We start from the raw sequence: 25,890 nt of genomic DNA, 5'->3' as shown, positions 1-25,890 counted from the left end.
AGCAAGATTCACATAACGAATGTTATAGTCATTTAATACAGTACCTCAGGGAAATAAAGGTGTTAGGGAGAATCTAATCATATTGTACGATTTGTTTTGTTTTGGTTGTTTTGCTTTGTTTGGATTTGTTTTTAGTGATTCCGATCCACACTCCTTACCAGTTGGTGGCCGTAATGCACCATTTCCTTGATTGCCAACCGCCATAAAACAATAAGAGAAGAAGAAGAAGAAGAAGAAGAAGAAGAAGAAGAAGAAGAAGAAGAATTGCGTTCCAGTAAGGGTTTTATTTTGAAATGTGACCACCGGATGTACTGTGTTGTATTGTACAAACTCAGTGTGACTTGATGGCGGTCAACTAATCCAAGTGTCAGTGCGGAGAGCAACACAACAGCAGGTCGCGACGTGCCTGAGAACTTCAGGAGTGACTGGGTCGAGCGCACAGGTAACCGGGAGGAGCGACGCCGACTGTTTCCTGCAGCCAGGAGCCAGTTATAAAAAACAAATATTCCGGAAGTTTTGCTTTTTTTATTTTTTTCCTCCGCGGAAGGCGACGAGCGGCACTTTGGGGACACGGAGGGGGGCGGGGAGGAGAAACGGATTTGTGGAGAGTGATAAAGCAGCTGGCGTTCAGGTTCCCGAGTCAGTTTCCGCCGCCCACCTCAACATGGCTTCAACGACCTGCACCAGGTTCACTGATGAGTACCAGCTGTACGAGGAGCTGGGGAAGTGAGTTCTTTACATTTTCTGCGCATGTTTATATATACATATATATATATATATATAGATAGATAGATAGTGAAGTTAAGCTGCCCTGCGTTTCTTTTTTAGACCGCCGCCTACCTGTTCCTACCTTGACGGGCTCAGGTAGCGCGAGAGGGAAGAACGTCACGCCAGTTCCCATTAAGAGAAAAATCTTTGCATTTATTTGTACGTCGGTTTTTTTAACTGTAAAAACGCCTCGACAATTGTGGCAGGGACTTCAAAGACGGATTAGTAAATTGGTTTGTTTTAATATTTTCTCATGTTTTTCTCGACTACTTTAATAGTTTCTCCCTGCTCGCTACCGCCCATTAGGTTGTAAGAAGAGTTTTTTTTGTTTTTTTTTTCCAGTAACGCATGCTGAGCTCAAATAAAAAAGTTTAAATCGCAATTTTGAGCACCACTTAGTGTATTGGGATTCACACGGAATGCAAAAGTGGAGCGTTCTAATTTGTCACTTTTTTAAAAACACTGCTCCAGAGGCCACGTGCATCTGGTGACATACCAGACGAAATTTGGCGTGAATGTCGTTTGCAGAGCAGGTTAGGCAATCTGCTCACCTGTGTCACGCCCAGACACAGGTGCAGTAAAGTGAAGCTCCACCCTTCAATATTGATGGGTCATCTCTCATGGCCTATGTCCCATCCTATCACCAAGTCTTGTGGAAATCTGTTCAGTAGTCATTGTATAATATTGCTGACAAGCAAAGAAAAGAGGAAATTAAAATAGAAGAGAGAAAAATGGAAAAGTTCTGTAGCAGCTTGTCATTCAGGCTCAGCAATATATTCACCATTTGGATTAGGATAAGATTAGACCTGTGACCTTGGACATGAGAGCATAAAATCTAAAGATGCAGATTATGTTTATGAAAAATGAATTAATGTTTAGACTAAGATAACCAGCCCAACTAACTGCGACTGATGGAGAAAAGTCAGCGACAGAATCTAGGAAGACACTTGAATACAGATGACTAAGACACACTGCCCAGTCAGAACTCACTGACTTACTTGTTCTGAAACTTTCTTGCTTCTACAGTACAGCTCCAGTTTTGTGGCAGTGGAACAAACTCAGTTTTCTGATGAAGCTTTTGTAATGTGGTCGAAAGCTTCAAAGCAGCCTAATGGCAACTTTCAGCTGATCTATCATCACGCTCAAGGATGGGATCTAATCTTTAAATCGGTTTCAGAGAGTATCTGATCAAGTAATACATTTAAAAACGAATCCCTTTTGCTTAACTCTGGTGTCCACACTTGTCTGGAGATTTTGAGCCCCTTTTGGAAAGGCTGCTGGGGGGGCCCTGTTTTACGATTGTTTAGATACTCGGGGGCTGCATTTTAGTTTGGATGGGCAGAAACAGAAACTTTTGTAAACGAGTCACCCAATGATCGCTACCTGCTCACATCTGACCAGTCACGACGAGAGCCCAACCGATATAGATTTTGGAATGCCAATACCAATATTAGGGAGAATATCCGATATTGCTACATCGACTGATATATTGATTCAAAAAAGGAAACTGGTATCGATTCGTAAGATGTTGTTGATTTTACAGTTCAACAATGTGCCTTATTCTAAATAACTTTAAATCAAAAAGAAAACGCAACTATAATTGAACATGTAAAACTTCATATAAGAAAAAAATGTAAAAAATAAAAACGTGAAATGTGAACATTAATGCACATCATTTCTGCATTGATTATTCTGTAAACATAAAAGTGTATGGGGCAAACCATGATCTGAGTTTTCAGGCATGTTAGTATGGACAGAGTTTACTGAACTAAAATGCTCATCTGGTGAAAAATTCGTGTTGATGGATCCCTGCCCTCTTTTGTTGTGTAGGGGGGCTTTCTCTGTGGTGAGGAGGTGCATGAAAATTTCCACGGGGCAGGAATACGCTGCCAAAATAATCAATACCAAGAAGCTGTCAGCCAGGGGTGAGTACAGGACGCTGAACTTGCTCTGGGACATTTTCTTTGTTTAAAATGTTTACTTTTTTTAGCCATGCCATTTAAATCAACTTCCTCTTATTATTCTTTTATTTGACTGTATATGTTTTCTCACATCTTCAGCATCTTTCTCATTCTATCTGAATGCTATCTGAAGTAGCAGGTGGTCGTCAGGTTTCAGATGATAGCGGCCGTGTTAACCGCATCTTCCTCCTCCAGCTTAAACTCCTCCCCACTGCTTTCCCTTTTTCTGACTCCACTAAGTCAAAGTGGCATAAACATGAAGGAGCTGATTTTTATGACTAATTTCTCCAATTTCAACCACAGCCTCTGACCTCAGAAGAGCGGCACAGGACTCTGAGCTGCTTTTCACATTAAAACACAAGCCAGTGAAGGCAAAATGGTGGCAGAATTGAGGGAAAAATTCTCCTGTTCTCTCTTCCCGCTGGCCACTTTTTGTTCTGTGTGCGCTTTTGTTTTCCTCGCCTCACCTTTTTCTTTCCCTCCATTGTTTTCTGTGCAGCGTGGGCCGAGGCTCCCGCTGTCTGGATTTAGCGCCCCTGATTGATCCCCACACAAGACCCTAATGGGCTGATGGGACAGCGCACAACACATAAATACGCAAACATAAGGGGATGGGCTTATAAAAGCACCTGGTGATGGTGAGCGCTTGCACAGCGGCAGCAGATGCAGTGTCTCTTCACAGAGGCAGGGGGTTTCCTCACATCTTTAAAGGCTGCAAAAAAAACAAAGCGGTAGAAGATGTGGCTTTAAAAGAGAGAGAAGTGGCAACTCTAAAAATTAAACAAAACGAAAAAAAGTGTCTCCATTTTGCTACTCTGAATGGATCACTGACACAGAATCTCTGTTCAATCACAGCCAGTCCTGCCATACGGTGAACGTAAAAAACTAAACAAAATATGGGAGGATGAATGACAGTTTTTTGTTTGTTCCCGGGTCTAATCATTGGTGGCTTGGCTGCGGAGGTGAGGGGAGAACATGAGCGATGGAAGGGAGGCTAGCAAAAAGAGAAGAGGGCAGATGTTTATAGAGGGGGAGTCCATGATGGATTCCATACTCAGATTGCTTTGGCCCAATGCCTTCACTGAGGCCGGGCCTCCCTCACCTGGAGAAGAAAATTAGGGTGAAATGGAAAGCTTAGCAGAGGGGTGAGTGCGTGCGTGCGTTTGTGTTTGTGTGTGAGGACATGAGAGTATTTGTCGGCCTCGCAGCTCTTGTGTTTAGACAAGATGAAAGCCAACTTCTGGGGGAAAAAAATCTAATAAGTTCTTTGTGATTTTTGAGTTTACCCAGTGGACATTTCTTATTCCAGAGAGGCCCATTCAAAAACAGAACTTTGCTTTATTATTTTCATAGTTTTGGTCATCGTTCCTCTTGGTAAAAATGGACTGTGCAAGGTTTGATGCTGAGTGATGAAAACATGGTCCAGGTTGGCCAAACATATGGCAGAGCAACCGAAATGTGAACTTTAAAATTATTCTGTTGTAAACATCCAACACAGTTTACAGTCCAACCTTCTGTTTTATCTTTGAACCGAAGTACTTACTGTAGTTATCACACGCAGTTTCTGTGCTAATGAGGGATTATTGTTGATGTTACTTTGGTTTAAATGATCTTGCTAAACTATTGGCTTGTTAACAACCTGTCTGATTATCTGTTGCTTGCTTTGGTTTAGGATTGGGCCACTTACCGGTTTTTACAGGATTTGTTATTCTCGCCCAATTCAGTGTAGGAGCTTAAAGTGATTTGATGTTGTGTGAGCCGGCTGATCTGAATTGTATCAATAGACAGGTTCTGGCAAATCAAAAAGTAGCTCACATCATTGAGCTGTGCCGAAGCCGTCACGGCGCTAAATCGAACGTTACAAAATACTAATTGCATTTATATGAAGGGGTCTAACAGAACCACTAGTGTCGGACGAGCTGTGCACATTTACTCCTGAGCTGAGAGCGACATGTGAAGGAGATCACATTTCACTGGAGGAAGGAGGGAACATGTGCTCTGTGTTGACAAAAAAGTTTGTGTTTTTGGGGTCATGACGAGTGGAGACATGTCGGACTATGTCGAATTTGAAGCTGACAAAGTTGAAGCATTGTGAGACATAAAAACACAATTTTCCTCTTCACTCTGCTTCTTCAGTTAGAAAACCAGCTTTGAGGAGCATTATCGCCACCAAGTGGACTGGAGTTGCTATAATTTCATTCATTGGCTCTGAAGCCGCTTTCAGACATGTGTGGACACGGTCCTGGGCTTTATGTGAAACCACAACTATCTGCAGTTGTTGCTCTGGACATTCTCTGGAACTGTTCCTGCCAGCCCCCTAGTCAAATGTCTGGAGAATATCCGGGTGAGTCTATGCTAGAATACATCAGGAGAATCTCTGGAGGTTTCACAGCCAGTGAATGGGCTTTCTGCAGAGTCATTGTCACTGCCTCATGCTGCTCTACACAGATGCCACAAAATGAGACGAGATTATCTTGCTGTTGTGAACGCGTCTGACTCTGACAATGTCATATGTGAACGGCAAACTTGGGAAAATGTCCGGGCGCATTTCTGCAGACATTTTCTGGAGTTTATATTTTAGTCTGGAGGGGCAGAAACGGAGACTTTTGTAAATGAGTCACCCATTGTTCGCTACCTGATCAGGTCTGACCAGGGGTTTTGTTCCACTCAGAAGCATCTACTGAATCAAATGCGACACCCAGTAGTAAAATTCAGCACACAGGTCCTGTCCAGTTTATGGCTTGACATCAAAATGGATGATCCTACTTTGGTTTATGTTTGCATGAAACCAAGATAAAAGGTGTTAGTATTGGAAAGACTCCAGCTAACTGTAACCCTCCCCTGTCCAGGCTTTATGCCACACTAAGCTAACCACCTGCATAATGTAGCGCAGCTATGAGAGTAATACCACTTTTCTTATCCAAAATGTTGAACTGTTAAGTGGAGTTAAAGATTCAAACTCAAAGCACTCCCGGAACTCCTGTCTAGTTCCGGTACATTTGTTTTAGTTTGCAAATCTTGTGGCAGGAAGAGGGAACTCTAAATGTGCCTACAGTTGCATAGTTTTTCAAAAATCATGATCCCAACTCAGAACACAAAACAAATGTGTTACGAACAAAGTCTTGCAGTGTTACAAGCTAAAAAGTAAAGTCTGATATTGTTTCACACTTTTCTCTATTTTCACATTTAAAATGAGGGTGTTTGATTGTTAACTAGTATAGACACACTATGGGAAATGAGCATTACCTGTATATGTAAATGACAGATTAGCAGAACGGTGCAAGAAAGTGAAACTGACAGCTGACTCAAAAGCAGCGTCTCTTCTTCTAACTCAGACGAGTTCTCACAGAGTTCTCTGCCCTGAAGTGGAACCTCTTCTGTGGCTGAAATGACCATTGTGTTTGTAGCCTCTGCTGGTGATTGTGTTTGTCTATTCTCACTCCTCTCAGTCAGTGTTGTCAGGAATTGTTGCCTTTGCTAGATGTAAATAGTGTGCTGTGCAATACATTTTTTTCCTTTCATTTATTTATTTCAAAGTTATATTTTAATATTTATGCAACCTCAGTATTTGCCTTGCAATAAAGTGTATTTTTAAGTGATTGGTTTCTCATTGCATAAATATACAACAATGTGTTTTTTATTAATATAGTTTTTGAATCAATTCAAAGCATAATTTGGGGTAATCAGATTCGCCGGTTCAGTACTACAGATGCAATATCTAAAAAAAAAAGTGAAACAAATTTATCAAATGATGTAATATTGTCAAGCTTTATTTTGCACATGAATATAATACAGTAGGTGTAATGAATATTCCTTCCTCAGCTGTTCCCCCAGCAAAGTCCATGATCCAGGAAAAAATATTCCCCAATAATAATTTATCACAAGTCAAAATACTATGAGGGGAATAAATCATTTGAGTACATAATCTGTAGTCATGATTATCAGCATCAAACAAAATGTGTAATTACGTGCTGTTCACCTTTTACTGCTTGGTTTTAATGCAGGGGCGATGTGCATTTTACTTTTCCCCATGACCAAAGTGGAGTCTTGCTTTGGGAAAACACACATGGGAACTTCACCTCGTCTTAAACGCTGCTGCGTTATTGACACAGGAGATTACACACAGAAAAATAAATAATTTGACAGTCTGCTCTCCAGTGATAAATAAATACGTAAGTGATGAGTGCATTTGCAAATTCAGTAGGCCTACGTGAATGTGGCTGTAGTCCCAGCTGGGAATAGCGACACATACTTAGCATTAAGCATAGCAGGGGATGCTACGCTTGGTGATAAATAGTGATGCTAACTAAACAGTACGACACTGATGGGGAAGCATTTAGCCGCGAGAGCACAGGCAACGGCACACACGTGTCTGGAAAACTCTAAAAACTGATTAGACCGCTTGGACACAAACATATTTTCAGCCACTATGCAATAAACACCACTAACCATTAGCCATAGCACTGTGAACCTAGGAACCAGGAGTCTGAATACATCAGCACAGTAGCATACGGTCACAGAGTGCGACAATAACATGGAAAATAAAAGATAAATGAAACCGAGATAATTACCGGTCGAGCAAAAAGCATTGTTTGTGAATCCTTTAGCTCTCGCTGCTCTGTCATCTGTGGAGCCACTCCGATGTTTACATCTGCTTGATCTGCTTCCTTCTTTTAGCTTTGCTCGTGGTCTGTGTGGTATATGCAGTTTTTTTCCATGCTTAGTGTTTCTCTTCCACGGTGTTTTCAAACTAACTCTGCTTCTGCTGCTAGCTCCTCGTTGCTAAGACGTGAGCTTGGTCTTGGCCGAGCGAGTGCACAGGGACTGAGCAGCGCTGCGCATCTCGTACCTGGATGATATACAGCGCGGAAAGACGGCCCCTGGCCGTGATTGGAGATTTTTCTTCGGGCGCGGTGGATTCCTTGCAAATGGCATTAAAGGCAGTAGGGGGAGCTAAATGACGTAGATTCTGTCACAGATGATCTGTCTCACATATTACTACCAGTATAAAGTAACAGTTTAAGCAAATATAAAAAAGGGTATTTTTGCAAATCCTACCAAGAAGATTTTTTTGAATTTCAGTGATTTGAAATGATAATAAGAACATCTGTTTTAGGCATCATGAAAACAGTACAGTAATAGTTCAAATAGCATATTGAATACAGTTAACCATGCCTTTTTATAACTCCCGACCCCCCACCCCTTCCCACCCGTCTTGTTAGGAAAGGAAAAATAAAGAAATGCATGAATAAACAAATAAATAGGGAAAGACAAAAAAATATATATATACATATACACATATGAACATACATAAAAAAAGAATATTCAAAGAATTAAAAAAAAGTGCATTTCATTTGCATTGACAGTGATACATAAATTCAGAAACAAATAACTTAAAATAAATAAAGCCTACGTCTTAAAATACAGATACATAGTTAAAATAAATAAATAACTATTAAACCCATACTCTTTGCAAACTATCACAGGCTATGGGAAAATCCAAAGTTCTATCCCATTCCAAATAGTCCAAGCTGTTCTAAAGCATCATCATTACCCTGATTCATTGAAAACAGCTGTTTGTGGACAGTCATGGCTAAGACAAAGGAGCTCACTGAGGACCTGCGGGTGCGCATTGTGGCTGCTCACAAGTCAGGAAAGGGCTATAAGGCCATATCTAAATGTTTTCAAGTTCCGGTGGCTACAGTGCAAAGTATTATTAAATAATACAAGACGTTCCGCACTGTGGAAAATCTCAGAGGACGTGGTCGGAAGCCAAAATTTGACACCTGTGCTGGCCAGGAGGATAGTGAGAGAGGTGAAAAAGAATCCAAGGATCACCACCAAGGCCATCCTGGTGAATCTGGGCTCTGCTGGTGGCAACGTCTCAAGGCAGACAGTCCAACAGACACTGCACACTGCTGGGTTCCACGGACACAGACCAAGGAGGACGCCACTTCTCCAGATAAGGCACACAAAAGCCCGCTTGGCCTTTGCAAATGCTCATCTGGACAAAGAAGAAGACTTCTGGTCTTCTGCTTTATGGTCAAATGAAACAAAAATTGAATTGTTTGGCCACAATGATGTGTCCTTAATTTGGCGTAAAAAAGGAGAAGCCTTCAACCCTAAGAACACCATCCCCACTGTCAAACATGGTGGTGGGAACCTAATGCTTTGGGGGTGTTTTTCAGCCAATGGATCAGGGAACCTAATCACAGTAAACGGCACCATGAAAAAAGAGCAATACATCAAAATTCTCACAACAACATCAAGCAGTCTGCAGAGACACTTGGCCTTGGGCACCAGTGGACATTTCAGCACAACGACCCAAAACACAGCAAAAGTGGTGAAGAAATGGTTAGCGGACAAAAACATTAACGTTTTTCAGTGGCCCAGCCAGAGTCCTGACTTGAATCCAATTGAGAATCTGTGGAGGGAGCTAAAGATCAGGGTGATGGCAAGCAGACCATCCAACCTGAAAGAGTTGGAGCTCATCGCTAAAGATGAATGGGCAAAAATACCAGTGGGGACATGCAAAAAGCTATGAAGGGTATGAATAATTTTGGACTTGCTACTTTTTGTTCAAATGTAAATAAAAGCTGAGAAATATTTTTTTCCTCAATGATGCCTCTTGTACATCATCTTATAATCTTCTGGGAGACGCCGGTGTCATTTCCAATCAAGAAAAAACTTGCTGGTTGAATAAAAGTAACTTTAGGTCAAAATTTGCCAGGGGTATGAATAATTTCGGGCTTGACTGTATGTATAGGCAGATGTGTTCACATACTGTGTTTAGGCCTACGGCCCTTGCATTCATAAATTTTGGGCTGCAGACGTTCTCTGTGCACTCTTTGGACATCATTAAATTTGCAGAACATTAACCTTTTTGTGGTAATGCAGTCACAATTTCTTCTTTGGATTTGAGTTTCTGTGAATTCATAGTTCTCTTTTGTTAGAGCTTATAGGACCCAATTTCTTTATGACATTATGGATTTTTTCCCTTGAAATGGTCACCTGCTTGGCTTTTATAATGAGTTCAGCGTTTCCCCTACGTTTCCCCCCCAAACCAGTAAACCTAGGGGAAACACTGGAGTATTTACTTCCTGGGAATGGTTTGTCTTTATGCATTATATTTTTTATTTTGTGGCATAACAAAGTTCACCAGAATTTCATCATGATAGAGGAGAAACACCAATACAAATTTGGACATTTTTATATGCACATTATCTTTCCCCTCCCCCTCAAAATAAAAGCCAGAACGTCTAACTAAAATATTACCCAGATGTGCAGAACTGAAAGCATGTCTTCAGTGACTGCGCAGGCCTGTATTAAAGGAAAACTAGGACAGTGGTTAAACACAGACCTAGTGATGCTTGGACTCAGCGGAGTGGAAATGATCACTTGACAAACCCACCAGACAGTGGAAAAGCATGCTCTGGTTCAGGAGCCAGCCATTCTGTCACTTCTGCTCCTGGAAAATACCCCAGGCCCCAGCCACGCACAGTGAACTCCTCATTCCCATGGAAACAAAAGAGATGGAGAACTAAATATAGTCTGTGGGGTTATGTAGGCATTTGAATATATAACAGTCTTTGTGCTGTTAATTGCAGGAGTGCATGACGCTGCGAGTGTTCGTAAGAATCACTCAGCTCAGACACATTTAGCTAAACAATGAACAGTAATATAATTTACTGCATTTGAAACTGGCCTTGATCTGGCTTCATTTGACAGCAATGAGAACGCACAGACGCACACTGTGCCAGTGCTTAAAGTGCTGGTGCCAATGCTTTTTATGTCTGCTGAAAGAGCTTCAACAGGGTTGATGACCCGACCCCTCAGCCCTGTGGTTCATATATACATATATATATATATATATATAAGTCACGTACGCACACACACACACACACACACACACACACACACACACACACACACACACACACACACAGGGACTGAACACGACATTCACACAGAGCCCTGCTAGACTAGGCTCTGGGAGCTATATTTTTCGCGTGTGTGTGAAGGGGAAAAGAGACATTACACAAAGCAGCCGAGGGTAAAGAGGGGAAGGTAAAGCCCAGGGTAAGTAAAGTGTGCATGATATTTGAGTGTCCTGTCATTGTATGTCATCCTGGCTGCCCCATATGGCCTGTGACTTAGAAACTAGTGAGCTGTTCATACAGGCCCTGTTGACACGAGCACAAGTGATGACTCGGTAAACCCAAATCAAACATCTCTGTCATAGTCTTTCTCTGCCTAAAATGTGTCCACTGACGCTTATTGTCTGTCAAAGACCCTGAGCTAATTAATAATGAGCTAATAGTGTGAAATATTCAGAAATCCCTACGGACCATTTTCTGCAGGGAATGCAGGCATCAATCATTCAGTTGAAATACCCAAGATTTTAGATTTGAGTTTCTCAATTTCACTGTTTCCTGGTCTGATCATTAACATTGAAGGCCTTGCAAAGACCATGAATTGAACCAGCTCTGAATGGTGCACAAGATTAAATAGAATGTGTGAAGAATGGTTCATATGTCGCATGGTTACAGATTTCGTTATTAAAAGGATTACATTAACGAGATTACTTAATTAGTCAGTTTAAGATGTGTTGCTAGGCAGATTTTGTTACAGACTACGTGACAGACTTCTAACCTAATCTAACCAACAGCTGGATGTAACTCCATATTTATTGGACAGCCATGAGAGTGGACCCATCTTCTCATTGAACTCTGAGCTCGGGGATTCCTTTTAATCTGGAAATTTCATGGAAACACGTATATCAATAGAGCTGAGGATATTCGTCAATTAATCAAGGGCAGAACAATTCTACACGCTTTACATATCTGTAAACGTTCATGTTTAATTCCCCTCAAAATTCACTTTTCGCTCATTTCTCTATCTGCTCTTACAGTGTTTTACAGGGGAAAAAATGGGTAGAGTTGTTATTTCTTCTTGTTTCTTTTTTCCCTTCTCACCAAGGCTCTGTAAGTCTCAATTGATTTTTACATGAGCATAAAAACCTCAGTGTGTTTAACCCCCTGTGACTGGTTCACTTGAGGAGCTCTTTTTTGAACCGCTTCTGGATTTTACATCTACATTCATTTATTCCAAAGAGAAATGACATACTGGGAGATTAAATGTACCTGTGAAGATTAACCGCAGTCTTGTGACAGAAGTGTGCATATATATATTATTTGTAATCATTCCCCCGAGACTCCCGGTTCTTGTAACTGATGCACAGCTGCTCATGGTGTTCTAAAAATATCTCATTAGAACTACACAATATAGCATGGAAATCAGGCTGCCATGTAATAGAGCAACTGTCAGCGGGGTAGGAGGACTCCCCAGTCCTTGGCAAAATGTATATTCATCCCTGTCTGCCTAATTTACTCATCAATCAACTGGCAAGAAAGAGACTTATCATTCCAGCCTTTCTTTCTTTTTTCAATAGCAATTAATGTTATTTCACCTTCACCTTAAGCTAACTGTATTCAGGAGGAGTGCAGATGAATAATTGAAAGAAGGAAGGAATGCAAGACAACATGTCAGGGAAAATCAACAGCATGAAATATGTATGGTAAGACAAAACACATGCAGTAGAATGATGGCAGGTGAAAAATGTACCCAACAAAATATAATCTTATTCTTTCAATTGTGGAATTTCTTAATCGAATACAGTGCCACTTTGTGACATGTTCTCTTTTCATTGCTCAGTTGGCAGGCAGCAGATGGCAGGTATCGACTGTTTTGTGAAACACATTGGTGGCTGCTAAGCTGATTTGTCTCCTATCATCCACTCAATCAAAGCCCACAGGAGGCACCTCATCAATACTGATAAACTTCATTGTCTCTTCTCTTGTGGAATAATAACGCTGGATGGATTTCTGTGGATTAGTTGCTCGAGTCTTTGTTTGATGAATAGACCTGGAGAGGTAGAGGAAGTCGAAGGGGTATTTTTCTGTCTGTCTGTGTACTTTCTTTTTTCAGTAAAATCCAGAGCAAGAATATGTTGGAAGCTGATGATTTGATTGAATTTAAAAATGGTTTGCACATATAGAGTTTCCTATTAATCTTAAAATGTACATGCAAATAACACACAACTTAAACTTTAAAGTATAACAGCATTTATTAACTTAAGCAATATCAATGTGCTGCAACAGTTAAAATATTAATCAAACAACAGCAGCAACAGCAAAAGAAAGTACATGTTAAGTTGGTGCATTGTTCAATTGGTTGTATATATAACATCAGGACAAACATGGTAGCCCAGATATAATTTTCTGTGGCCCGGTCCTCCAGGTCTTCCTTGGTGTTCCCACTCCTAATGGGATATACAGTACAATTCCTTCAAAGGGAGGAATCTTGTGCGCGTTTTCATATTATGGCCAAAGCACCTGAAGTTGAGCCTTTTTTGTTAAGTAGCTGATTGTACCTCAGGTTCCTTCTGGATATCTGAGCGTCCCTGTCTGCCTCAAACCGAGACCCTGCAGGGAAAAATAATTGTTGCCACTTGTATCAGCAATCTCTTTCTTTTGCTTGGGACGATAGGTTTAATTGGTGATTAGATCACTGGCAAATCAAACACTTGACCTCCATATCAGTCTTCATATTCCCAACAGCAAATATAGCATACTCTTTGTGAGTCTTGGAATGGGTTGTACCTTGTCACCTATCTGTGCCTGGGGGCCTCAGGATTGGATCTCTTCTCTTTGTAGATTATGTATTTCTGCTGGCTTTGTTATACCATGACTTCCAGCAAGCAATGAGAAGTTCTTTTAGCCTAGGTTGAAGAGACTAGGATGTGAATCGGCACCATGTTTTAGGTCTTTGTACTCTACCCAACCTAAGGAAGGCAATCCACTATTTTCAGGCAGAGTTAAGAGAAATTCAAGTATGATAAGGCATAGATCATGGGTGAGAGTAATTGAAATGTGTTTATGCATTTGTGGTTGCACAGGTTTGACTTGTTAGCCTTTGTATCATTTGCCGTACCTAAGCCCGAGGACTTTTCCTACTTATTTTCATTGGTGTCATCCACTCAGGTGGTGTCTCTCCCTGTTTTCTTTGAAACACAGAAATGAATTGGAGTATTCCCTCTGGGCATTATTCTAAATTCTCATTTAGCCAAGTAGGCCAGCCACTTGAGGGACAGGCTGCCTGCTTTAATTAGGGCTTCTGTGTCTGTCACTGGGTACTCTGATCTAGAGACGGCATCTTCCAGCGGTACTCTCTCCCGACTTAATAAACCATTCCACTAGCCCTGAGAGTCCAAGGTCAGTCCAACTCTGTCCCTCTATAGCTTTGGGGCTCTCTGGAAAAGAGCATTCTCCTCCTTCATTCTCCGTCTGTGAATGGGAAGAGGGAGGTCATTATTCTACATGGTGATCATCTATTAACTCGTCTTTGTGTTCATCACTGTGTTGATGACCTGTGGGGGATGTAGTCACAGAACTCAAACATGCACCTTCAAAACACCCTCCCTGATTTTGAATAATGTATTCATGTAATGCTGTTCCGCTCCACAAGTGTAAAGGCAATGGGAGTTTCTACCTGCTGCAGAATTTGCAGTTTAGATGAAAAACAATTAGATAATCATAATATCAATCCTTGTCAGCTTGATGGAGGAGAAAAGAAATGAGCACAGTGAATATTGCATTCGTGCATTGGATACAGGCTTAACATTTTAGTCGATTCAATCTGGGAAAAGCCACAAAAACACCTTAAACACTGCTTTGATTGAAAACACCTTTGTAAATTGTTATGCATGAGCACCTTGGGTATATGAGAACTGCGGCCTGCATGTCATCTAAGAAACCTTAGTGACTGAACCCACAGTATTTCAACCGAGTCGACTGCCGTCCGATCCGAACCTGGACAGAACGTAGGCTATTTGTGTGTTTCAGTAAGTTTAACCTTCTGTGTATTGTTGAGAAGTTTGTATGGGCTCGCCATATCCCGTTTATTGATGCTATAATAACCGCGTTATTATCAGCGTTATCATCAGTGATTTGTGTCCGACCACGTCGGACTATTGTGTGTTGTATCATGTCTGAAATCAGCGCTCTGACCAGAGACGCGCCGGCTCACCAGCTGAGCCGCTGCGCCCCTGTGTCACACAAACCAGGTGCTGGGTCTCAGTCATCATCGCATGAGCCTTACTGCTGCTTTGATTGCTTTCCCCTTGCTTTCTTACTTATGAACATTTACACACACTCGTGGGTGCTTGAGAGTTCCCGATCTCTCCTTTGTTAGTCATGTTTAAAGCTAGCCGCCGTTAAACTTGAGGTCTCACTCCCCACCTTTCTCTGGCGCCATGTGACGTCCCCGGTCACGTCCGCAATCTTGTTCCTCCTCCCCTTTTCACGGGGACAAGCCTGTACACGCAAGCGCGCACACACACACACACACACACACACCGAAGATGCTTCGAAGTTGTGCTAGCTAAAGTTAACTTTCAGCAATTAAACTGTTTGGGTGGCTTTATAAAGGTAATAACTATGGATATGCCTGTCACGATAATAAGGTTATTGACTTATCGTGCAGTACATGAATATGAACTCAAATTTCTTTATTGACCTTAAAAATAGCCATTGTGTCAAAAAGCGTTTTTGTTGACATTGGAATGCACGTCAGCAACAGTCCAGCAAGTCTTGCTGCTTCTATACTTCTCGTCGTATGATTAATCAGTTGCTGGTTTGGTCTATAAAATGTAAAAAAGAAAAGAAGGGATTTCTTTATATTTTACCAAAGGCATCATGTCTTGAAATTGCCTGTTTTGCTCAAATTTATGTGATGAAAACAACTTAAGCTCATGTTGCTGAGCAGCAGCAGACCAAACCCCCCTCTTATCAACCCAGACCGCAGCTGGATGCTATTCTCACCTGGCTGGACATTGAATGCACTAGTGGAAAAAACCCTGTGGATTTGTATGCATTAGTTCGTATTCATGGCAGCTGGACAGTGAATGTAGGCTAGATTCCAACATGGTGATGTTGGAATCAAGAATACTGTTCATGGCGATGAAGAAACAGAGACAATGTGAGTCACTGATGTTTTTTTAATAATTTTTGGAGGCGAATGGTTACAGTGGGGCTCCAGCAGGGGACTTGTTGTTTCTCTAACCTTTTGTCGCTTCACTCTCAACTGACTCAACTGCCAAATGCTTTAGTCTGTTCAATGGTGTTTATTGATAATAAAAATAGAGAAACACTTTTCTTTTACAATTCATAGATGCATTACTTAAACTGGATTATTGCATTGTCTCACTGAAACTTAAAGCAACACTATGTAGGATTTCAACCTTCATAATATATTTCTAAGACCCTTGGGATGGTACATCGACTTACAGTAGGTTGAATGACATGTCTGTCGTAGCCTGACCGGGTCTGTATCGCTTTCACTGGCACTACGGAACTTCAGGGTGCGGGTAGTAACCCGAGCACAAAATAAACCTACAAAATTCGACTGCTTTACGGCATACGTCACTTCCCCCTTCCCCATTTCCTCAAATTCAGACGGCAGAGCCCAGCTAGCGTTTGTATGCTGGCTGGTATAGCGTGTGTACGTTGATGTCATGGCCAAAGCAGCAACGAAACTGAAGTTTTTTCGGAGGAGTCTAAGAAAAGAAAAAGGGAGAGTGACAAAATCAAAGGCCGGACGAGGATCAATATTGGTCCAGCGTGAACTAAAGGAGGAGGAGGGGTCCCCGACCGATGCTGACTTGGCCGTCATGCTGTTGGACTAGTAAGTATATTGCTTGCATACTATCTCTAGTTTTTTTATCTGTTGTCTGCCTGACTATGTTATGGAAGCTATCTGGTCCTCCATTTATCTTCATGAATCAAGCGATGCGAGTAGAGGAGCAAATTATCAATCGGGTAGCTAGTAAACGCTACTACGATACTTCTGCGTGGTTACATTCTACGAACATGTAGGTTTGTTGAGTTCAGTGCAGTGATTGAAAACGATGACTACCACACCAAAATTCTAACTCAAATGTGTTGCTTGTTCTGAATAATCAGCAAAGTAATTCCCCTGTTATGTGATTTTTGATTTCTCACATTCCTGCTTATCACTAGCACCTAAACTAAACTGCTGAGTGTAACCACACAGATTGTGACTTGTAGAATGTCAATTCATGTACATTTACAATGTTTAGCTAGAGTCAAGCCACTAGCTAACTTCAGTGGGGACAAGCACCTAGGTTTGGAAATCATTATCTGATTTAGCAAGTAAATTTCATTAATCTTCAAGTCACAATGATACAATGTCTGTGTTGTTGCTGTGAAATTGAATAAGACAAATACGTTCTCTGTTATTTTTCCTGTAGCTTTCAAATCCAGGTAGTAACATCTACTCCCCACAAACAATCCTGCCAACCTCCACAGCCTGTGGTCTCGAGTATTACAGAGGAGTCGGACCATGATAGGTATTGCATGTTTTCCTGGGCCAGCATTTGTCTGTTTTGCGGAGCCTTTTACATTTTTTCTCATGTCCTATTTTCTGTTTTGATTCAGGGGTGAATTTCCCATTTAAGGTGTTGAAATACTGGAAGAAGTCACTAGGGCAGTAGAGGTCGCTGTATTAGAGGCCAGGTGAGTTTCTATAGCAGAAGGCTATAGTCCTTGGAGTTGGTGGTGGGAGCCTCTGGTTTTCTGTCTTGTATCCCTTGCACACTTTCCTGCAACACTTGCCTACTGTCGCACAACACTCACATACTAGTCGTGTTTGCACTTGGTTAAAATGAAGCACAGGCAAAGTATCAAGGCATGCCCTCTCCTTTGTCCTCTTAGCCATCATGTCTCCATTGCAAAGTAGGGACTGGGAAAGTTGAACTGGACGGGGAGGGTAAAGGTGTGAAGTCCCGCTTTGTGCGGACCAGATTCTGGCAGAACTGAATTTGCTTCTTGTGCCATTCACCTACTGGCCAATGCAAGTTGTACAGTACAGTAGGCGAGTGATGCCTGCCACCAACAACAGTGAAACACAGTTTGTGCTCTGTGCCTTCTTAGTTTATCTGAGACAGTGACTGAAAGTTGTTTGCTTGAACTAATGTGGATTGAATGGACTTCCCACTATGTCTACTAATCTATACTATTATTGTCTACATCTATTATACTGTGTCTGCAGCATGCAATCTCTGGATCTTGTAGAGGAAGAAGAGCAGCATGACTCTCCGGATGAGGATGCAGCAAATGACCCAAGGAACAGCATGTAAGTCTGTCTAATGACTCGGTATTCATTTTGTCTTTTTGATATGTCTTTCCCGCTTATGGTTATGTGTGTTTATGTACAGTATTGAAATGGATGAGAGCTGGACAGACCCAAGATTCTGTAAGGACGGGGACAGCTCTGATGATTAATATATACCTTTTCTTCAACTACGGTATGTTATATTTACTAGCTTCATCTCATGCACAATCATATTGTAGGATAGTACTTGTAGTAGTAGTTTCCACTATCCAAAATTCTAAGACCTGTTCATATTTTGCCTTTTTATGCAGAGTTGGTGGTGCAGCTTCAAAGGTCGGTAATATCGAGCAGCTTCCAGAAATATCCATGGACGAGACCGTGCTTGATGTAGCTGTTCCCAACCCCACCGATGACCAGATGACAGATGTGCCAGACCATTTGAAAGTTGACCATGAAGATGACCTGGTTGGAAAGAGGGCCTGCATCGCCTACCTTGACAACCCGAAGATGCTTGCTTCGTTTCTTCAATTTCCTATCAAATCATGCACCTATTCTGACCGAATTACTGGGGTAAAATGTCCAGGAAGACCACCATTTCAGGTTGAAATGAAGCCTTGGGGAACTGGTGTTGTCTTGGAATGGGTAAGCAAACAGTATTTGCTTTTGTTGTGTGTGTGCATATTTGTGTACTATACTCAATAGTTGTGTGTTGGAGGAGGAGGAGGAGGGACTGACTCTGGGGAGAAATCTGATTCTGACCTGAGTAGCATAGCTATTTCGGTCATGCAAATGGTCATTGCTTCATGGAGTTTGAAATGACAGTTTTGTGTTGAATAATTGAGAACTTTCAGTTATTTGTAGGTTAGTCTGGTCTAGTGTTGAAGTGTTTGAGTTAGTAAATGTATTGCTTTTCCTGTGTTGTTTTTTATTGTTCTTACTTTATTTACTGATTGTAGCTATGCCCCTTTGGACACATTCTCTGGAAGTGGATCAGGGACATTGTAAACCATTTCTGGTATTGTGCTTTAGGAATGGTATGTTTTTGGGAAGTGAATCGATGATGTAAACAAAACCATTGTTTTGCTGTGTGTACAGAAGGCGAGAGAAATCACGTTTCTATTTCTGGTGTCTATTTCTGAAGCTGAAGTGGCGTGCTGTAATACACCACATTCGCACCCAGCACACCTGGCCTACTGGATCTTGTGAGCATGAACCACTGGGCGATGGTACCCAGGAAAAAACTTGGATAAAACAAGGTAATTCTAACTTATTTTCATGAGGAGTGCGTGTTGCTTTGAAGGGGCTTTTGTCCGTCTCATAATATGATGATGTGTGATTACAGGTTCAGCAGCTCACCAAGCATTAGTAGCCATCGTCCTGGACAAGCGTTGGTTGAAGAATGTAAAGAAGTTCATCAACTTCAGGTATGCACATTACCTTTAGTCTACACTAATACCAGTGTCTTACAAGAAAGTTATCCTGAGTGGTTTCAATAACTAGATAAAAAAACCTGTTCCTGGCAGATCGGTATGTTTAGTGGCATGTTAGTAACTTTCAAAACGAAATAACACTGAAGTGTTTATGTTTCTTCTCCCACACTGCAGGACTACATCGGATCTGGAAAACTTCCAAAATCACATACTCATGGATGCTGGGAAGCGGTATTCCTACAACGCAGCAGTGTATCCCACGCGGACTCTGCTTGCAGCAATAGACTACAACTGTCACAATTGCCGGCTCCCTTCACGAAACAGAGATGGACACAAGATGTACGTTTTCAGCATCTGCGGAGCTATTCCCTTTTGGAATCTTAGAGTGTATTTCTGACAGTCATAAATCAAGACTGGTTTACAATTGGTACTTTCTTTGTAGTTATAGACAATACTACAACAAGCGGTAAAAATTCTGGAGTGTCTACACATTGAAGGTGTAAAAGGATTACTCCTACATTCCAGACCTGCAGAGGGCCATTGTTTCAAAGAGGCTGCAAAGTGGAGGTGGTCCTCCTAGGAAACAGACCCTCAGGCCAGATGATCCCAGGCGCTTAGGTCTTCTGGTTCAAGTACAGCCACCCCCAACAGCAGAGCTAGTTAGGGCACGTGACTCGTGGTGAAGGTGTTCCCCAAAGTCAATGCTGAGATCTCTGTTAGGTGTGTGTGTGTGTGTGTCAGTATTTATTTTTAAACAAGTGAAAGGGATAAATGGAACAAGGTAATATCAAACTATTTCCAGCAAACTTCTAAGTATTATTATTGTCTACATGATCCGGCGATCCCTGAAACCTATATACTGTACCCTGCCTGGAAATGTCTGGAAAAGTGTCTCTGATTCGCCACACACAGCACCTCGGGATGACGACTCTGTTGCCCACCCCAAGGAGACCGTGCTGCCAGAGCACAAACTGGCAATAGGCTGAGTGTCTATTTTCCCTTTGCTCTACCCCCGACTCCTGGTCATCTTCAATTACAAATATGTCGTTCCGGGCTGCCCGAGCCAACCGTAATACCCTTTCGTCCAGTATATACAGGCGCATATGGGCCATGTTACTGACGCAGGTCTCTGGCGTTTGCCTGCAGCCGAGTCTCTCCAGATCAGTGCTCATTTCCCTGCAGTTTGAACAGGTGCACCACTGGAGAACACCTCCATCAGGGACTCTCGGTGGTTCAGAATCCTCCAGCAAGGCCAGCACATCAAACATCAAGCCAGGGAGTCTTGTCATGACCATCTGGAGGAGAGCATCCCTTTGCTGAGGGTCCAACGCCCCCCCCCCCGGCTCTACCTCTCCCAGATGTACTATATGGGGGCTCAAAATCCGATGAAGCAGAGGTAGAGGCAAAGTCCTGAACAACAGATTCCTGATAAAACGAGAGAAGTGTTATGGTACAAGTGTAAACTTTGTACAGCCTAATGTTGGAATATTGTTTTATGACTAAGCCCCTTCTTTTTTAGGACAAAAAATGTCAGAAGTAAGCCCATGTCTAAACGGAGTGTACGAGTTTGGTAGGGGCCACATTCTTGCAAGTAATAAATGATTATCCAGATGGACAAAATCATCTTTTAGGCTAACTAGCCTAAACATAATGACTGCAGGCTGATAGTCTAGGCTGGTGCAAGTGTCTTGCCTCTGGCTATAATGCAAAAAGGTTTTTCAACTTTGCAGATTCATCTATGGTAGCTTTACATTATAATATTGACGACATATGGCTATTACCTAACAAACAAACAACATTGAATTGAATTAGCGTATCCATCCTGTAAAACAGTAGCCTATAGTAGCCTACTATCATATTCATATGACATGCTGAAATATAGGCCACTGTACCTGGGATGAAGACATTTCACACGTGACGCAGGTAGTCTGCCCAAGCCGTGAGAAGTCGTGCTACAGAGAGTTCGGGGGTATCGTTGGCTTGTCAACAAATGCACGTGCATCCCCTGGTGTAAAGCTGGGTTTATACTTGACGCATCGGTCCGCGTCTGACAAAGTGCAGTCTTCTCCTAAACAAAAGGTGTCGGTGCAGACAAAAGAGACTCCCTACACCGCTGGAATCGCCACAAGAAGAAGCGAGAGGCATCCCGCACCGGGGCGACGGCGCTGGTGTCGGGATCGGTAGATTTGGACGAAATTGTGGTTTTAAACTTGCTTTTAGAAAAGCGACGTTAATGAAGAAGGTGGTCTGTTCGTCTTCCGAACGACAAAAGACACGTCGGGGGCAAAGTAGTGAAAATCCCCCTCGTTCTCCCAGAACAACACTGTTCGGCTAACAACTTTCACTTTTAAACACGTTTAAACTTCACAATGTCGGACAGATCTCAACAGGGCGATGAATTATTCTCTGTTTTTACCCTCTGTGAATATCTGCCTCACTGTCGGAACATATGAGTGGAGTTTTGCGACAGTAGTAGAAGACAATACTGTTTTCCCAACTGTAGGGGGACCCCGAGAGCAAATCCTACATAGTGCTGCCTTAAGATATGGTAAATGGACTATATTTATATAAGCACTTTTCTAGTCTTATGGAAGACCGCCCGATATCACACCACTGCCAGTGCAGCCCGTTGAATGTTTTCAGTGCATTGGCATGCTTGGTCTAATATCGTGTTTGGCATGATAATAACATTAGAACATAAGAACAAAAAGAAAGCCACTCATAAAAAATTTAATGCACTAAAGCTATCTACCAAAATGATGTATTTAGAGCATAGAAATTCACTGTTTCAGTTACCACCTTGAGACAGCAGACTGTTAATAATGTCCACAGAGCTTTTTCCTGGTGATGACCCTATGTTGTTAAAAGGTGGCCTTGGGATTTTCCTGCAGTAATTAACTACATCACTAGTGGAGTTTGCTGAAGTCTCCAAATGATGCTATCTGGACTGTGTAAATAATACAGCTTCCCTAATGCTTGCACAGCCCACACATATTGTGCAGCAAACAGCAGAGGTGAAGAGTTGCCAGAACCTCTCTCGCTCTTGGCGAGAATCTTGTTTTGTCTCTCCCCTCTGTCACCTTCCCTCCCTTCAATATGTTTTTTCTCTCTCATGCTCAGTGTATGAAATCAGGAATTGCGTCACTCTCTGCGGCTAAATTGAGTCATGTTTTTAAGGGGAGTTACAGCAAGAGCTTTTTCTTTCTGCCTAAGAAAGAGGATAAGGTAGACAGTGTGGAAAAAGTGGAAACCCCCTCCTCATTGTCACACTGCAGCCATTTCCCCAGCTGTTTAAATCCATTTGTATTTCTGCCAGTGTGGAGGAGATCATTTTCTTTGTCGTCTGCCATCTTTTACTTTCCAACATTGATGTTTGTACATGACTAAGATCTAAGCCTGTCACGATAACTACTTTTTGTCAGACGATATATATTTGGCCAGAATTATTGCGATAAAATGATATTATTAAAGATCTTTATTTCAGTTGCTTGTGCTGATGGTCAGACTGACACAGTCACACTCCCTCAGGACATCAAACACTGTGCATTGCTCCACATCGTGGTGTTTGTCCAGATTCGACGTGCGACCAGACCTGCAGCTAATAAACGACCCGCAATTTACTGCACTTTGCTTGTCGCCGTCAGACTTTTGACTGTTCTTTCTGTTGGTCAGACGTTAGCATGCATGCTAAGTGCTAGCTCATTTCATGTTGCCCAAAGATAAAAGCCGTAGTCGCAGAGTCGTGCAATTGCGACATTTAATGCAATTCTGAAGCAGCAGCGGCAATATTTTTGCAAAATGAACTTACAAGACTGCTGAGAGAAATGTTATCTGACAGTGTTGACACTGTGAGCTGCACCTGCGACACAGAGCAGAGGAGAGGATTGAAACAGCATGCCTACCTGTCAACAAACACTACGGTGATTATCGAGGTCAATGGAAATGATCAAGTTCATTTTAATGTATCGTACGATTAAGTCGATAATGTAATTATCGCGACAGGCCCTACTAGTTTTTTGGTTTTTTTTCCGTAATTGACCATGTGATGGTATTAAAATAAAAAGTTATTGTTTTTTAATAAAAAAATGTCTATTTTCATAATTTACAGTTTTTTTGTTACAAGGGTTTGTTAAAGGAAGGGTAGGTGATTTCGAAAATCGCCCGCAAAGTCCGACTCGCTTCCTTCAGACCTCTGTCCAAAGCCACTCCCCCACAACACATGTTGCGCACTGCTGCATCGGAGGAGGAAGACACGAGCGGAGCACAACATGCTAACTGACTGCTCGTGGCTCATTCCCAAGTAAGAAAACACTGGACATTATCTTAATATAAACGTAAACAATGAACATGGCTATTGTTGGTGGGCATATTTGTCAAGCTAACATGTTTGTGTTGGGAAATCTCATTGAAAATAGAGTTCTGATGCAGTAACTTGTTGCTGGCTAGTTAGCAACAAGCTGCTGCATGCTAAGCTAAAACAAACACGGTTAGAAATACTACACAGACAATGTTTGTTTTGAGTTTATATTTTAAAACTTCAGCACATTTCAGCCATATTGTGACGATGAAACAGCTGCAGCACCTTTTATAGCTTTCTGGCCTTGTTTTCTGTTACTATCTGTGACACAATGAAGGTGAATTTTGCACAGGACTCATAACATGTTGTTTAGCACATCAGAGCTTCCACGATGAGTGTGTTGTTAGCTCAGACTGAGTTGACTCCAGACTCTGTTCAATGTATCTTATCATATATTTAATTCTTTATCATGTATCTAATCTAATCATGTGTTACTGTACAGGTCAGAACTCCAGGACTGAGGTTGGAGCAGTGAAGTGACACAAGCCTGTTGCTTCACTTACTACACCTCACATCAGCAGATGCTCCTCCGGGCTGTCCCGTTGCAGGTCAACCTACTTGTGTCTGCCAGAACTGCCCTCAGACATGGAAAGAAAGTGCTGTGGGCAACTTCATGACTCCCGTGTCCAGGCTGCCAGAGATGGAGGTTTACATTTTGCACATACAGTATTTGATGCAATACCAATGTTTATTTATGTTCTGCATAACCTGCTCTATATTGTTGGAATAAAAATCTTTTAAATGTTCAAGGCCTTTCCTTATACTCACAGCATAAACAATCCAACCATTACATTTTCCACTTTACAAGCTGCACAAATAATGAGAACACAATGTGTCATGACACCTGTTTATTTTTTTGGAACATCATACAATATACCAAATATATTATAATATTAGCATAAACAACATATGTACAAAAATTAAGAAACTGTCTGTCTGCACTGGGTTTCCTAGCTCTAGTGTCAAAGCAGGTCTGTCGGCTGACGGGTCAGGCTGTGCTGTCGTCGACTCTTTAGGCAGTGGTCCTGTAGAAAGAATATCACAATAATAGATCAACATTACTGTAAAAGACTGAACACTTCAGCAGCATTATCTGCAGTGACAAACACAGTTGTCTGTGTCACTTTTTGTGGGAGCCAAGTATAATTGTTTTAGTGATTTGTTGGTGGACCATCCACTCTTTCATATGTATTTGTGTTATGACTTTCTTCAGATAAATATTGAAAATCATAACAGGTAGTTCTGAGGTTCAGAATCTGTAAAAAAAAAAAATTAAAACAACCCACCTGGCATAAATGTTTACACTTTGGAATTTTTTACAACATTGCCATATGATTTTTAAAGTAGCTTTTGTACACAAGTATGTTACCACTTCATGCTCAACCTACAGTATCATGAGCCGACTCACCTGGTCCTCTGCTGACTTGCTTCTCTAGCTGTTGACGGGGATCGGCTGGTCTCGTTGCTCTGGTCCGTGGCAGACAACCTCCAGGTCCTGGAATTCTTCATGTACAACTTGCTGTACCTGGTATAAGAGAAAGGAGGTCAACTTAGTGAAATGTTCATATTACCTTACATTGAGCAGTACTTTTCATTTAATGTCCTGCCCGTCGTCTGGACCGTAGTCTGGGAGCAGGGAGACAGTTTCTTTAGGGCAAGAAGCTCTGCATTGCTCCCGGACCTGCCCCTCATGCCCGGCGTTGCGGCATTTATTATTGCACACAGACTGCAACATGCACATCAACTGCTACTACAAGCCTCTAGCCACGCACACCGGGCATTCTCACTACGCCCGCTCCACACACACACACACACACACGCACGCACACGCGTAACGCTACGTCCCGTTCAGAGCGGATATATATAAACAATCAAGCGACATTTGCTCACAGCTACAGTGACGACAACCGGCGAACACACAGGCAGCTTTAGCTGTAGATACACACAAGCTAATGTAGCATTAGCTAACTTACCTAGTGTCCTCCAGCGAAGCTAACTTGGCACTGGCTGATACACACACAAGCTTTCCAACAGTTCTCTTGGTTACACAGTTCGAGAACATAAACCGCTTTCACCCAAACAAAGCAGATAATTACCTTTCACCATCTTCTCCTCTCGGAGTTGACGTCAGCGCTGAAGTGCCACACCGATGTTTACTCTGTTCACTCCTCCTCGTAGTATC

At 42.0% G+C, this 25,890-nt stretch overlaps 2 protein-coding genes across 12 annotated transcripts in view; both read left to right on the top strand.

Annotated features, from left to right (window-relative positions):
* Window positions 1-25,890, top strand: part of camk2d1 (calcium/calmodulin-dependent protein kinase (CaM kinase) II delta 1) — a 143,904-nt gene that overhangs the window by 4,921 nt on the left and 113,093 nt on the right. For 6 of the 10 annotated variants that reach the window (XM_035626303.2, XM_035626302.2, XM_035626299.2 and 3 more), the window contains exons 2-3: window positions 136-726; window positions 2,599-2,693. In XM_035626303.2, coding sequence (XP_035482196.1) covers window positions 665-726; window positions 2,599-2,693 — 157 coding nt within the window. In that variant the 5' untranslated portion in view covers window positions 136-664. Of the gene's footprint in view, window positions 1-128; window positions 727-2,598; window positions 2,694-25,890 lie in introns of those variants that run through there. The other 4 variants (XM_047328899.1, XM_035626306.2, XM_035626308.2 and 1 more) reach the window with 2 other exon arrangements.
* LOC118301124 lies at window positions 16,293-24,334 on the top strand. Of its 2 annotated transcripts, none has more exons than XR_007030126.1 (10): window positions 16,293-16,472; window positions 17,059-17,157; window positions 17,246-17,323; window positions 17,859-17,942; window positions 18,025-18,114; window positions 18,233-18,563; window positions 19,017-19,177; window positions 19,264-19,345; window positions 19,526-23,651; window positions 24,151-24,334. XR_007030126.1 is itself a non-coding variant. In XM_047328900.1 (10 exons), the coding sequence occupies exons 5-9, from the start codon at window positions 18,288-18,290 to the stop codon at window positions 19,746-19,748; spliced, it is 774 nt and encodes a 257-aa protein (XP_047184856.1). In that variant the 5' UTR covers window positions 16,293-17,157; window positions 17,246-17,323; window positions 17,859-17,942; window positions 18,025-18,114; window positions 18,233-18,287; the 3' UTR covers window positions 19,749-23,651; window positions 24,151-24,334. The 2 variants fall into 2 exon arrangements, 1 of the variants encoding a protein (XP_047184856.1); XM_047328900.1 differs by adding an exon at window positions 18,878-18,955 and having other exon boundaries at window positions 16,293-17,157; window positions 19,063-19,177.

The sequence above is a fragment of the Scophthalmus maximus genome, chromosome 2 (genome assembly GCF_022379125.1).
Source record: "Scophthalmus maximus strain ysfricsl-2021 chromosome 2, ASM2237912v1, whole genome shotgun sequence".
Lineage (NCBI taxonomy): Eukaryota > Metazoa > Chordata > Actinopteri > Pleuronectiformes > Scophthalmidae > Scophthalmus > Scophthalmus maximus.
Note: the sequence above shows the minus strand (reverse complement) of the source record. Positions and strands in the feature narration are given on the sequence as shown.

What these genes read in the sequence shown, in the direction of transcription:
- LOC118301124 (XM_047328900.1), top strand. Translation starts at nt 18,288, where the DNA reads ATGGACGAGACCGTGCTTGATGTAGCTGTTCCCAACCCCACCGATGAC. An exon ending in CTGGTGTTGTCTTGGAATGG is followed by an intron (nt 18,564 to 18,877) that starts GTAAGCAAACAG and finishes TACTGATTGTAG; the next exon opens with CTATGCCCCTTTGGACACAT. An exon ending in AAGAAGTTCATCAACTTCAG is followed by an intron (nt 19,346 to 19,525) that starts GTATGCACATTA and finishes CCCACACTGCAG; the next exon opens with GACTACATCGGATCTGGAAA.